This window comes from Xyrauchen texanus, chromosome 37 (genome assembly GCF_025860055.1).
Source record: "Xyrauchen texanus isolate HMW12.3.18 chromosome 37, RBS_HiC_50CHRs, whole genome shotgun sequence".
Lineage (NCBI taxonomy): Eukaryota > Metazoa > Chordata > Actinopteri > Cypriniformes > Catostomidae > Xyrauchen > Xyrauchen texanus.
The window spans coordinates 30,784,508-30,800,022 of record NC_068312.1 but is presented as its reverse complement, the minus strand read 5'-3'; the positions used below and the strand labels follow the sequence as shown (position 1 = coordinate 30,800,022).

The 15,515-nt window shown below is 37.7% G+C and overlaps 1 protein-coding gene across 1 annotated transcript in view; it reads left to right on the top strand.

Moving 5' to 3' along the window:
• Positions 1-830: 830 nt before the first annotated feature.
• The window catches only part of LOC127630870 (tyrosine-protein kinase ABL2-like), a 34,566-nt gene continuing 19,881 nt past the window's right edge, over positions 831-15,515 (top strand). The window contains exon 1 of the mRNA XM_052108712.1: positions 831-2,457. Coding sequence (XP_051964672.1) covers positions 2,235-2,457 — 223 coding nt within the window. The 5' untranslated portion in view covers positions 831-2,234. The remainder of the gene's footprint in view (positions 2,458-15,515) is intronic.

Below are 15,515 nucleotides of genomic sequence, written 5' to 3'. Positions count from 1 at the left end.
TATATTTATTATTATTATTATTATTATTTTTATGGCACCTGCTATGTATTTCCTCAGTTTTAATTTCGAACAATCGATAACCAATAAATATATAAAAAAGCAATCCAAATTTTGGAACAACACGAAACAAGTATTGTATTTTTAAACAAAATTTTGGCTAGTCTTTGTCACAACATGAAAACATAAATAAACTGAGACTTTGCTTGTGTTTACTACATTTTACCAGGTTGTTTATTTATTAGAAGTCAATTTTCTAACCTTAAATCTAATGTGGCGTGGTTAGCTTACATTAAAACGTATTTAAATAATGTGTATGTATATATATATATATATATATATATATATATATATATATATATATATATATACACACATTGGATATGTACATATATAGTATATGTATGTATGTATATATATATATATATGTGTGTGTGTGTATGTATATATATATATATATATATATATATATATATATATATATATATATATATACATTCATTGGTAAAATGTTAAAAAAATCAATATGCTTTGAAAATGCTAATTATATTTTGCTGCAACAGTTTAAAGGCAATGCTACAATATGCAAACGAAGTGTATTTAAACTTCTGACACATTGAGAATGAAGAAATAAAAGTTGAAATAAATAATTCTTTATTTCACATTCTCAAAATAAAGAAGTGTTCTTAACTGACATAAGACAGGCAATGTTTTCTAAGATTAAATGTCAGGAATTGTGAAAAACTGAAGTTTAAATGTATTTGGAAAAAGTGTATTTAAACTTGTGACAAAAAATGTATTAACTACATTTAAAAAAAATAATGGTTATCTGTATTAAATATTAATAAATAAATAAAATTATTGAACATATCCAGTCATAATTTCACTTTTAAAACATTAGTTAGCTTTTGTGTTAATACAAATTACCATGTGAAATGCTTGCATGAATAAAATCTAAAAAAAAAAAAAAAGAATACATATAATGTATATATAAAATATACCGATCACCCACAACATTAATACCACCTTCCTAATATTGTGTAGTCCCACTCCAAAACAGTGTCAACCCGCATCTCAGAATGGCATTCTGAGATGCTATTCTTCTCACCACAACTATACAGAGTGGTTATCCTGCAGGAGATCAGTTACAGAAATACTCAAACCAGCCCATCTGGCACCAACAATCATCCATGCATCGAATCAGCTAATCATGTGGCAGTAGTGCAGTGCATAAAATCATATAGATACTGGTCAGGGGATTTGATCTTAGTGATTTGGCCATGGCAAGATTGTTGGGGACAGATGGGCTGGTTTGAGTATTTCTGTAACTGCTAATCTCCTGGGATTTTCACACACCTCAACAGTCTCTATAATTTACACAGAATGGTGCCCAAAACCCCAAAAAACTTCCTGTGAGTGGCAGTTCTGCGAATGGAAATGCCTTGTTGATGAGAGAGAACAACAGAGAATGGCCAGACTGGTTCGAACTGCAGTAACTCAGTTACCCGTTCTGTACAATTGTGGTGAGAATAATTTTATCCCAGAATGCTATTTTGAAAAATGGGTTGGCGCTGTTTTGGCAGCACGAGGGGGACCTACACAATAGACAGGTGATTTTAATGTTGTGGCGGATCGGTGTATATCATATAAGAAAATAAGTCCACAGTTTTTCCGCCTCAGTTACGTCAAAACACGCGTCATAGGGATTCAGTTAACGAATCTTTTGCATCAATGCGATGATGTGCTGAGCGAGCGCTCTCCGTCATTGGCTCGTGAAGCGCACGCCACTGATTCTGCGGTAAAGATGGCGGCGGCGGAGGGGGCTCGCAGCGGCTGAAGCAGAACAGAACGACCCCTGACGGGTCCGCTATAAGAGAAACAGTCTCTGGGGGCCTGAGGATCGTACTTTCCTGATTAACCCCACCGCTTATCCAGTGCCGTTTAGTATAATTTAACGTTTTGACTGTGTGCTGTTAGGTGGTGGGTGGGTTCTCACACACACACACACACACACACACACACACACACACATCGATTGCTAAGCTAAGCTAAAGGAGCTCGGTCCGGTCCGGTAGAGGAGGGTGAGGAAGAGAAGAGGCGGAGGAGAGGTTATCCAGAAGAGGAACACTACTATCCCGAGCAGAACAGACGGTTTGGTTGGGGGATGTGATCGATCCAAACGGGCGGCGGGTGTTTCCACGGATCTGTGTTGTTTTCCCACCCAGAACACTCGCAGGATGGGACAACAGGTAGGCCGCGTGGGAGAAGGGGCTTCCGCGGGGCTCCAGACCCCACCGCAGGGACAACAGCAGCTGCAGCAGGGCAGAGCGAACCGGGCCAGCAGCTCCGGGAGGAGACCTCGAGACGGCAGCAACATCATCGGGACTCCACCGGGCAGAACCGCTGCTGCTGCTAACATCATTCCGGATCCAGGAATCAACATCTTCACCCTACACTCCGGTATATGCTCACGCAGATGACTGCATTTGTTTTCAGTTAGCAGGTTTATTTACGTGAGTGTTTATGCAGTAGTCGGTGAAGTATAGAGCTGTGCTTTCCGGTGAGATCTCTGTGACACACAAGTTGAGTTCCAAAATCAAGCGAGCTGCCTACAACATTATTTGGACCTCGCAAGCGCATTCGAACGCTCGAATCGAATGTTTCTGCCATTATATGCGAGTTCGAACGCTTCGTTACCTAAACATTCACAAACAGCAGTTCGCCAGGGTATGGTTGAACTAGCTGTGCGTAAAGTCTCACTTAAGTTGAGACGTAACGTTCACACTAAGGGCTTAGTAACAACTAGTTAGTTTGTAACTAAGTGCTTAATTTGGTTGCTCCACCTGTTCTTAAGACTAGACTTAACTAGTAGGTTGTAAGCTCTCCGTAAAGTAATGCATAGTCGCATAGTATGACGTTTACCGTAATTGATCCAATAAGCGGCCTTGAAATTTGTACACAGAAGTGTTAAACAGTCATGTATTTCAGTTCGATCTTGTTCGAACTTTGTTTGCTCGTCTGTCAGCTGTAATAAATTATATCCCCATTTAAATATATGATACGTAATAAAACACGATTTAATGACATTTTACAGACGCTTTTATCCAAAGCGACTTACAGAGCCAACCCCTCCTAGCAACCTGGAGTTAAGTGCCTTGCTCAAGGACACAATGGTGGTGGCGGGCGGCTGTGGGGCTCGAACCGACAACCTTCTGCTTAACAGTTTAGTGCTTTATCCCACTATGCCACCAGCACTCCACATTAATGGTAAAACTAAATAATTACTAATACAACAGGCTGGAAAAATAGACCTTTATTAATTTTAATATCTATTTCTCGTATATGTTGAATCTTGACACCGGGTGGCGTACACAGGAAAGTAGTGCAACGCTCACATATTTAGTAATGCGTATATTGTGCCTTAGTGCCCATTTATGCCACAACTAGGCTAAGTTGTAACTTGCGTATTGCAACCGGCCCCAGGTTTTGAGGGACAATCTCAGAAATCTGGGGCCGGTTGCACCAGCTATACGCAAGTTACAACATAAATGGGCGCTAATGCACAATATACGCATTACTAAATATGTGAGTGTTGCACCATTAAACTTGGGTAGACTGCAACCCTATATATAAACAAAATATTTACGGAAGCCTCCGACCAGGAGTAACGGTTTGAATAAAAAAGTATATTATGGTGTTGGCACTCGTTTACATTTAAGGGAGAAAACATTATGTAAAAACTTGCTTCTTCAGCATGAAACTGATCTAACGGTGCACTTTCCTGTGTACGCTACCCGGTGTCAAGTTACAACATAATAAATATATAAAAATTAATAAATGTCTATTTTTCCAGCCTGATATATTAGTATTTATTTATTTATTGCACCTTATTCATTTTAGATATAGATATTGAATATTGTTATTTACATGAAATATACTTATTTTGATACGTATCGTATTTTAATGGGGATATCATTTATTACAGCTGACAGTTATGTGAGCAAGCAAGGTTTGAACATCAACCGTAACAAGATCAAATTGAAATTCACAGCTTTTTAGCACTTCTGTTTACAAATTTCAAGGCTGCTTATTGGATAAATACAGGTAAACGTCATATTATGCAATTAGGCATTACTTTACGGAGCGCTTTCGACCTACTAGTTAAGTCTTGCGTTAAGAACAGGTGGTGCAACCAAATTAGGCACTGACTTAGTTACAAACTAACTAGTAATTACTAAGCCTTTAGTGTGAACTTTACGTCTCAACTTAAGTGAGACCTCACGCATCACTGGTGCAACCCTACCCTGGTCCATTAAGGGCTCAGGTTAGTCAGCTTCCTGACCTCTTTTTCACATTTAGTGACTGGGTGAATAAACAGTTTGTGAGTTTAACATGGGTTTTTTTAATGTGTGCTCAGGTTGTGGTCATCTTCCATTTACAATCATCTGACATTTAAAGTGTGAAGTGGTGATATGATTAGAAAGCTAGGCTGGTAACCAAGAGGTTGTAGGTTTAAACCCCAGTAAGGGGAAATCCATGAACTCCGGTTGGTTGTATATGTAACAAGTACACTTTTGGTCACTTTTCAGATTAAAGTGTCAGCTAAAAAGCAAATTAGTAAGGTTTACCATCACTGAAATTTAGAAAAAGCATGCCTTTTAGATTCTATTGGCTTAATTTGCATGTTAGAACGATATTATTGTTTATATTGGAAGTGGGGAATTATGGTTTTTTAAGGCTAGTAACAAAACTGTTCAGACTGAATGCTTTCCTGACTGTAGAAATGTTGTCTGATGACTGTCAACTTTCTCATATTTAATTCTGTAGTGATTTCACTGACACACTGTTTCACTTGCAGGGAAGAACATATGAGTGAATGTTAACCTGTACAGCATTGATTGCAATAATGTGTCATACATGTTTATCTTAGTACAAATCTTTTATTCCAGACATTGTTTGAGTTATTGTGACTTTAGGTGTTGAAGTTTAGCACATGGATTGGTCACATTATTTGTATGGTTCACATTACAAAGGAAGCAAAGACATTGCCTTTCACTGTTGCTTGCTGTGCACACTTTATTGTTCTGCTTATTGGTACTACTTACGGTGTGCTATATTCAGAAAGAAATTAGCTACTGTTTTATCCTGATGATAGCCATTTTCTTTTGTTAACTAGAATGTGGGTTGCAACAAGCTAAAACAATAAATACTGGGACATATGACCTTCTCAGTGGCCATAAGCCATAGCATGTAATTCACATCAACTGGCTTAAGATGCACATAGGCAGCTAGACAATGCAAAGGCCAAAGATAGAACAAATATCTGTGTGATCAGGCAAAAAAGGGATTGGAGTGAACATTGATGTCCATAGTTCACTTCCTACAGGCTGTTAGAGGCAGTCTTGTGCCCAGCGATGGTCTCTTTCTTCTCCAAGGGGTGGGTTGATCAATGCCAGAAAGGAGCTTGTCACATCTTGACAGTTGAACCCCTTTGGCTGGAAACTCTGACCTGCAAGAGCTGGAGATGAGTTATTTTTACTCCCATCGCTTCTAGCCAGATGTATAGCTGTGGAAAGTCATCTGAATAATCAGGATAATAATTAAAGGGTTACAGGCCTGACTGCCATAGCAGTGATGATATACTGCCATGCCAAACTTGGATCAGACACACCTTGTATCTGACACTAAAGACTCATGAAAGGAGAATGGAAAACATCTTTGGTTCTTGTCTCAGTCTGGAGGAAAGATCTGATCTCATGATTTAGCTCAGTCACACCAGTCACTGTGGAACAAACTCTGAATCATTTACTCTCTGTATGGTGAGTTGGAGCCTTGTGGCCATAGGCGATAGAATTGCATCTCTGAAGTTACATAGTGGTGATGAACAAGATTGTATTGCCTTTTTTGTGTAAATATTCAGTGTTTGTTTGATTCAATGCTTAAGACTAAAATATCATGTCCTGGTCACATTTTGTTGTTACATCTATACATTTTCTATGTCTCTGTTACGCCACTGATTCCCAAAATCAAAGTTGAAAACATGGTTTTCACTGGGCCAAGCCCATATACTCTATTAGTCTTAAAGTCAACTTTGGCACACATTCCTGACCTTATTATCAACAATTTTTCGGCACATTACATTTTTTACATTGTAATATTTTAAAGAAATTTTAAAGTGGTGTATGTCTCTGAGACAGCTTTCCTTTTTTGACTTGCATCACAAATCTCGCTTATTTTTCCAATCTCTCTTCTCCAGCTTCTTGTCATAATTTTTATGATCAATTCTGCTCCTAATTGATAAACCTTCCCTATGTTTTATCACATTTCAAACATGTATTCAACTGAAATGTCACATTGCGGATATTTACTAGTTTATGAATGACATTTCATTTAGGCTTGAGGGTTAAATCGAGGGAGATTGTGCATTTGCATAACGTTGAACTTTACGTCTAACTGTCTCTCATGTTGGCTCAAATTGTGAATTCTCACTGCAAAAGAATAATTTCCGGTCCCTTTTTTGCTGCAAAATGCCGTCATTGTAAATGGCCCTGCACTGGCATTAATATTATATTATGACATCACCAACAAAAAGCTACCATTCTCTTAGATTTCTCAAACACTGTGCAGTCATCAGTTTCTTGGTGATGACTACATTACTTAGAGGCGGGGGAGGTTGTCCAATCCCATTTTTCCCTTGGTTCCCCAAATCCTGCCAGCGCAATAGGGCATTAAGGACTGAGTCCTCTTTTGCTCCAAAATAAATTTCATCTAATCAAGATGAATCTTTTTCTCTCCATTAAATGGATTACATAAGTAATGACCATTACAATTTGTTTTTAATTGAACGGTGTTGTCAGACAGTGGGCCAAAAGAATAAATTAAATGTCCCGACTTGCATCTTTCCCCTGCAGACAGCCAATGAGTCAGCTTGCCGGCACTCTGAGGTCACTGGGCTAGTTCCACACCCTTTCATTTATTTATCGACTCTGCCCCGTGCCAGCATGCTTTTATTATTTCGGCAGGTATGTGCAAAGTGGTGCCCTGAACTTAATGTAGTCCCAAGGATTTTCTCAGAACAACGAACAGTTTCAATATAAAACGTACCCCTCTCTCTGAAGTTTCCTGAATGCATTTTATGCTGGCTTTGTTTTCATGCATTTCTACTAGGGATGGAATGATATGGTAATCTCATAAATCGGTTCGATATACCATGTGAGGTTCACGATTCGATATACTAACACTTAAATTACACAATATCACTGATTATTATTATTTTTTTCTGAAAAATAAAAAGTTTTCTTGAAAAGTTTGAGCAAAATACACATTATAATTTCTCCTCAAAATAAAGTTCTTTAATACACAATATAAATGCTCAAAGTTTAATTAATAGTTGCTCATATACCTTTCTCCATAAGAAAAGATCAAAAAATAAGCTTTCAAGAATAGTGGGGTACATTCAGGCTGATCATGTGCAGAACAAGCAATAGAACTGAACAAAACCTGTCCTGAAAAAAGTATGTGAAAGTTATAATCACATTTTAACTTTTGTAAAAAAATCTATATTCTATTAATTAATATTATATCATGAAATGGTATATAATAATAATAATGATGATATGATCTATCACTCTTTGAAATAATGTGTACAATTTTACAAGTAAAAACGTTGAGTTTAAAAAGGTACTGTCACTTTAAGTGTTTCATTGTGCGTTTCAAAGTGTTCCGGTGTCCTGAAAATATATGCTACCTGTCAGGATGTGCTACCAAAGCGATAATCGCATGGTTTTGGGGTTGGGGTTATGGTTTGGGGTAGGGTTAGTGCTTAGGACAGCTATACACCATATCACACTATCTGATAGTTGTGCTGGTTGCACATTCTGATGTGCAACCAGCACAACCGGTATTATCTGGCTGACTAGATGTACTACCTAGGTTTTTCACACCTTTCATGCTGTTGTTGTAAATACCGACAGTTAGATGGCATTTACTTAACCATCTTAATGCCAGTGATCACACTAGAAGACTTTTATGATTATTAATGAAATTACATTTAATTTAGAATAATAATGAAAGACATAATAATTTTTGGTGGTCCGGGGGATTCCATGCCTCAACATGTGCTACCCATGTTTTAGCTTTACATATAACTGTTTTTGAGCGGGCCTGGGTAGCTCAGCGAGTGAAGACGCTGACTAGACGCGGATTGACTGTCTCAGACGCGGAGGCAACTGAGATCAATTCCGCCACATTGGGAATTGGGCATGCCAAATTGGGGAGAAAAAAATCCATAATCACTGTTTTTACTGCTGGTTGCACATCCTGAGCAGGTAGCACACCGGTTCAGCAAACATCAACAACAATCTCTTGATTTCTTTGAGAAAGACAGAAAGGATGTTGAGACACATTATTCAATGAAAGTGGAGTTGCCTCATCTTTGATGGACACACATTATACGGAAGAAACTATCCGTTTTAATCTCAAGCACTTTTCATCAAAACAAGGAGATTTTCCAAGTATTCCAGTACTTAAATTTGTAAAAGCTAAATTCAAGCACTTTAAGCACTACAAGGACCTTGTGTGAACCCTATAAACAGTGTAGAAAAAAGAACTGTAGTGGTAAAATCAAGCGATGGAGAAAGATTATGATGTTTGAGGGGTAATTTAATTTATTTAATTTAATTTATTATCACTTGGACGGAAAACAATGTTACATATTTCGAAATATCAAGTTATGCCACGATATAAAATAAAATTTTCATCCCTAATTTGTGCAGAATGATGAAGGAATAAACTGCATCAAACTGAGCATTACAGCGATTTTAAGATGTGTTCTTAGGCATAACACAAAGAAGAGTTATTCCGTTTCTGTTAATATGATATAATGTAATGTACTATATATTATGAACCTTATCAGCCATGGTTCCAAGTGTAGGCTTATTACAATTTCCAAGCAGCTGCAAATTATATTCATGTAGAATATGCTGTAGCAGGTGTGTTTATTGGCATTTTACAGTGTCTTTAAACACTCGTGCTCATGCAATCAGTATTTAGATTCAGAACAATCGTTTTGTAATTCTGAGTGCACTGAGAAGATTTTCAACGTGTTGAGTATATATCACAAAAAGCTGATTTAATTCACAATTTTATTTCTGGTATGCAGACAAAGTATTGCTGCAATTGCATTGTAATTGTGTTACATTAGCAAACTTATATTTTGTGTTTGTTCTAAAGGATCAAGTGCACTATGTTTGATTTTCCAGGACACAAGCTGATTGGAGTTAGACACTAAACTCAATTAAATGATTCACTTTGATATTATTTGATATATGAGACAGCTTTCACAAAAACAGCTAAAGGTAAGCCGCTCAGGGAAAATCAAGTTTTGTAAAGAAGCTTTAAGACTCGGATTTCTCTATTTCTCTCTTTCATTGTGTACACTTCATTTGGGCAACTTTTTGGCCCTTGGTTCGATTTGAACAGTTGTCCACCACTAGAGGTCATTAGAATGCCAAAAGTTCAGTATATTAGCGTTTAATAGATGGTTTTTAATGTTCTCTAGCAGTTCACAAAACAGTCACCATCGTTGGATGTTTCATCTTCATTTGTTGTGGGTGTTCAATATGAAAGTGGGTGCCTGTGATTCCTTGGCTACCATTCTATGTTTAGAAGCCACCCTGGAGTAATTCTCCTACATTGGCAGCGGTGATGGTGATGAGGTGCTGTTTCGATTAGTCAGAACGCCATGCTGTATACCACCTCCTCTGTTGCAGTTTTCAGCAAATCAGGGTTTTCCATGTTTTTCTCTTAAGAGCAGCAATAAGGTGTCATCATCCTGTATGTGTCTGCATTTGAAGCTTTTTAAAGGCCAGGGCAGTAGCATCCATAAATTCTTGGTCATGTCATGTTTTAGAACAGCGCAACAATATGTCTTGGAACACTCAGTATAAAACCGCACCCAGCAGACTGGTGGAACCCTTCTCAGATTGGACACAAGGAGATTAGGGTTAAATCCAATAGATCTGCATTATCGTGAGCTTTATCCTGGCATCTGACAAAGTGTCATCAGGATTCCCTTCCTAGTCAATGTTTGTTTTATGTTGTTATTAGTGTTTTATTAGTGTTTTATTTGTTTGGGCATCATGTTCTACATAGAAAGTTTTTGAAACAGAGCGTTCTGTACATTCACATCATTAGATGGCATTTTGTCACACCGTTAAGCTTCAGTATGGATAATTTTGTATTAATAATGGATGTTTGAATCAAACATGTTCCGATGTGTGAAATACATCATAATTAAATGCACTTGTTGGAGTGTTGACTGCCTAACCACGGATGTAAAATGCACTATGACTCCTTGCTGCACATGATGCATGTTTAGACAAGACCTCCGCAGGCTGAACACTTTCTGTTTGCAAGACCATTTGGCTGAATCAATCCATTCATCTCATTTAAAATAAACCCTAATGGGTCTTGCCGACCATGCTCATTAAATACAGAAGGCTTATGCTGTCTTATCTCCGACAACGAACTAATGCGGTCACTCTCACCTGGTGACCAACTGTCTCAACTTAATTTCCTTAGAGGTTGTCTTCCTAAAACCTTCATCAAAACCATTTTAAATTACCACTCCCATCTCTAAAATGAAATGCAGGCCCTGTAGGCATTGAGTGGTTTAGGCTTGCTCTCTTTAGACCTGCACAATGGTGTTTAATCATCATAACAGAGCATGTTGTAAGTCAATAGGTTTGGTAAAATGCCAAACGATATGGAGAACTTAATATTCTGAGGCGTACTGTCCTGCCCACTCTGTTTTGACAACCGGTGTGGTGTAAACTTAGGTGGTGATTGCTCAGAGTGAGGAAACAGATCTGGATGCCTCCAAAACAAAAGAAGTACAAAAAACTAAATCTTGTATGCTCCTAAGTTTTTCAAAAAATATATTATGGTGCTCTTGAATGAGGTCAGAGCAAAGAGAGAAAGATTGAGGGCGAGGGAAAAGGGCAAGAACGGAAGGAGATTCCTGAGTGTTTGATTAAGGTGTTATGCCTGTGTAAATGTGTGTTTGTGTGTCATGCGCAATCTTTTTGATTGACGCCATGCACTCTTGTAGCATCAGAAAGTAGACGGTTACTGTTGAGTGTACAACCTATAGGCTGGTTTATACTTGTGCGTATAAATAGCCAAAATGCTATTTTATTAGAAAATGCCTTCATTTATGAAGTAACTGTGTATTTACAAAGGCAATATAATAGGTGGATTCAAAAGTATTTTTTAAATGATTGTAGTATTTAAACTAGAACTAAAGGGATAGTTCACTCAAAAATGAAAATTGTCTTATCATTTACTCACCCTCATGCCTTCCTAGATGTGTATACATTTCTTTCTTCAGCTGAACACAAATGAAGATTTTTGTTTTAGAAGAATATCTCCGCTCTGTAACTTGTCCATACAATACAAGTGAATATGTGATTTCTGGAGCTACAAAAGGTCTGATCACCAAAGGAAACATAATTAATCCATATGACTCCAGTGTTTAAATCTATATCTTCAGAAGCAATATAATAGATGTGGGTGAGAAACAGAGTAAATTATAAGTCCCTTTTTTCAAAATCTCCACTTTATCTTTCACTTTCAGATGTGAAACTAAATAGGAACCACGTGTAACTTTCAGATGTTAAGAGGGAAAGAATATTTTAGCTGAGTACAGCAGCAGATGCTCATAAACAATAAAACAAATACAATGTGACATGATCACTGATCAGTGGATAAGATGCATTAATCTTAAACTTGGAAAAAATGTGACGCCACCTTAGATATCTTATTTTGTCAGACTGGGTGATGATGGTATGGGAACAAATCAGACCAATCACAGCTGTTATGGTCTGTATAGACGCATTTGTTTACATTTTTGAAGAGGTGCATGTCAGGCTATGCAGTAGGTTTGATGCACAGGTATAAAACAGCCTTAAAGCACTCATTCATCCAAACACTTTTGCTGTCATCAACATTAGTGCTTTCTGGTGATCTCATTGGAGTCTTTAACATGCAAATATCACACTCCTTTAGTGAAATGAACATATAATCTTAGTTTGTATTGCCTTGAGGCTGTGTTGTTTTGGATAATATCTCTTAGCTGAAGGGAGTTATTTTCATGCTTAGATTTTATTTCTTCAGATTTTCATACTTGTACATGCTTGTACAAAGCGAATTTGCATAGAATGTAGGCCTACATTACTGTCTTCTTATTATCGCTCACATTTTTTAAACATCCAATATTGTGCACATAAATGTTGCAGGATATTTCTCGGTTCATTTCCATAATTTGGTGAAAGTGCCTTGAACACCATGACCATTTCGCTTAGTATCCATGAATGGTCTGTTTGGACTGGGAAGTATAGCTTTTCCGTTGTCTTGCGACTATTTTGATTCAAATGTGTTCATATTTCAGTTCATCTATAGGCTAATATTTCTTATGAAACCTTAATCAATCTCCCAAAAGCAAAAAGTTAGCATCTTTATGTGGGCTTGTGTCAGGTGGAGGATTGAATTAAAAGACAATGCTGACGCTACAGGGTGAAAGTATCGATCAGGTGCTATAACAATGTTCCAGAGTTCCTTCCTTCAGTTCATTATGTTTGCTCTGACCTGTCAAACCTGGTGTTAGCTTGGTGTTTTATCCATTTTAGAATCCCTTTGCAGGACTGGGTGCACTGTGTGATGAGCCCCATTAGCACCCGAGTTAACAGGTAAATCATGGTACATGGTCTTCTAACTGCTGTGCAAGCTGTAAAAATCAGGCCTGAATGAATGGCACCGAGCACTTCCTCATAATCCCAAGTGCATCGTTCTTCAGACCGGTCTGGCAGATTAATGGCCAGGCCACTAGAACGGAGGCTGACTGAAGTCCACTTAGCACCGGTAAAAGAACTGACTGTATCTGGACCAAATTTGACCTCATACATTCCCTTCCAAAGAGACTTGTTCCCTTCTCACTCAAAGCGCTTGCATTTGTTAAAGAGTGGTGTGCTGTCATAGGAACTACGTTCCGATTCCGTTTGTCCTACGAAGGCCATCTCATTTAAATGAGACTTGTTTAAAGGAGGACGCTCGGAATACTGCAGACTTCAAAGGACGCGTCCTACCTAACACGCAGCCTTTGAAACGAGACCCAGCTAACATTCTGCATATAATATCTCCTTTTGTGTTCTACAGAGGAAATATTCAGACTGCCACTCCATGTATTCCTCAATTAAGGTTTCTTCTATCTTGTCAAGTGACTTTTTTTAATATTAGCTGATAAATTTTTAATTATAAGAGAATTTGCATCACTACCCCTAGAATGCAAATGTGGCTCCTATTTAAAGAGTTAGTTCTTCACCCAAAAAATTCTCATCGTTTACTCGCCCTCATTCTAAGAAAACTAGAAACATATTTCTGCTCTGTAGGTCCTTAAAATGCTAGTGGATGGTTGAAGCTCCAAAAATCACAGACAGTCAGCATAAATGTCATCCATATGACTCCATCTGTTAAATGAATGTCTTATATACCTGGAATGGCATGAGAGTGAGTAACAGATGAGTGAATTTTAATTTTTGGGTGAACTATTCCTTTAACAGGGCTATCATTTTTGTAATACATTGATTGATTGTTTTCAGTTTCTTTTTGTTATTTCATTTAAATATGTTTAATACAATGTTCACGGTTATATTATGTGTAGTAATATAGACTACCCTCTCTCACTTTTCTGTTTACTTCAATCTATTTTCAACTCAAACTCTCTCGTATTAATTTAGCTGCGTATTGGCAATTTTCTTCACGGAAACAAATGCACAGTGACGTATTATGATTCAATATGTCGTGAGCCATCACGTTATAATCTAGCTGCAGCAAGTGCACGGTCGAGGGATGAGCATCCCGTGACAGAATGTGCATCAGCCGGGTGCAGATTCAATCTCTCCCCCTGAGATCGGGACATTCGCAAACTCCTAGAAAAGGAACTGACCGCACAGAGAAATTACAGTTTCAGAGTTTGTATTTGTTTACTTAATCTGCTTCCGTATTATTTGAACTTTAATAAAGCTATAACGCATTAAAGATGTAACACGTAAGGTGTTTCCTTTAAAGACACTCTGACACGCAAGTTTTGCTTCAGTGAAACGGCAACTCCGGCTCCGCTGTATTTCACAATGAGAGGGCTTCAGAATTTTCTTTGTATTTTTGTATAATTACTCCATACATCTACATCACCTGAAGATGTTTGGAAAGTTTAGAGTACATCTGGACTGTGCAGTGCTGCTCTCACGCATCATCATTATAGTTTTGTATGAGCTCGTTACATTAAATGAGCTCAAATGACTATTCTACAATGAAAATTTTTCAAATGTTGTTATTGTCAATAATGCCGACTAATCGTTTCAGCCCTATTGCACAGTACTTTTTTCTTTCTTTCTTTTTCTTTTTTTAATCTTTCGAAGAATTAAATATTATTTACTCACCCTCAAGTTGTTCCAAACCTGCATGATTTCATTTTGTCTGTAGAACACAAAAGGACGTGTTTGGAAGAATGATACAAAAAATAATTCCATATGACTCATGTGCTATATACCAAGTTTTACAAAGACATGCGATAGCTTCCTGTGAAATTTAAGTTATTAATCACTGAAATTTTACTCAACAACATGGGGGCAAGTAAATAATGACAGAATATTAATTTTTGGGTGAACTATTCCTTTAACCCCAGGTTGCATATTACACCGTCCCTTTAATAATATACAGTGACATTTTCGATAAAAAATGTCTGCTAATTGACCACTTTTGTTCCACAATTGAGACGTGTGGTTGAGTTGTTTGGGGTAATTTTAAGTTCCCTCTTTATATTGACATTCTATTCATCTGATTCTCTCTCTCAGTCTGAATTACTGCATTGTAGTCTTTTCACCAACTGGAGAGCCATTTTCTGTAAAGGAGGAAGAGCATGAATGAGGAGGGACAACAGCACACTTGTTTTTGCAGAGAGCTGTTATTGGATCCTCATTATTGTGAATGAACTGGGTCTGGCCTTCATAGTTGTCCGTTTATGCAGTCCCATTGTTTGGAGAATCATTGTTCAGTAGTTCCTCTGTCTGTGCGTGTACACAGTGTGATCATTCTGGAGGTATTTATGGGCAGATAGTTTTGTGTTGGATCTAAAAATAAAGCTTGTCCTGCACCACACAGCCTCTGCTCTGGAACCAGCTATGGGATTTTGTAATAAACCGTTTCAGATAAACCGGCAACCTTTTGCTGTCATTCCTGACCATTCAATTCACACAGGCAATTAGCTCCTCAACAGGAGACCTGGAACCTATGTGTCTTACTTTTGACTTGCATGCACTCTAATCTGCTGGTTCTCATCTTCTGGCATGCACAGTCTGTTTTGAAGAATACAGTTCTTCAGACCAGACAGAAATATGGCAATATCAGGGAAAGTGTTTGTGAATCACCAAAAGCCTTCCCTCCTGCATACTGCTCTTACATGA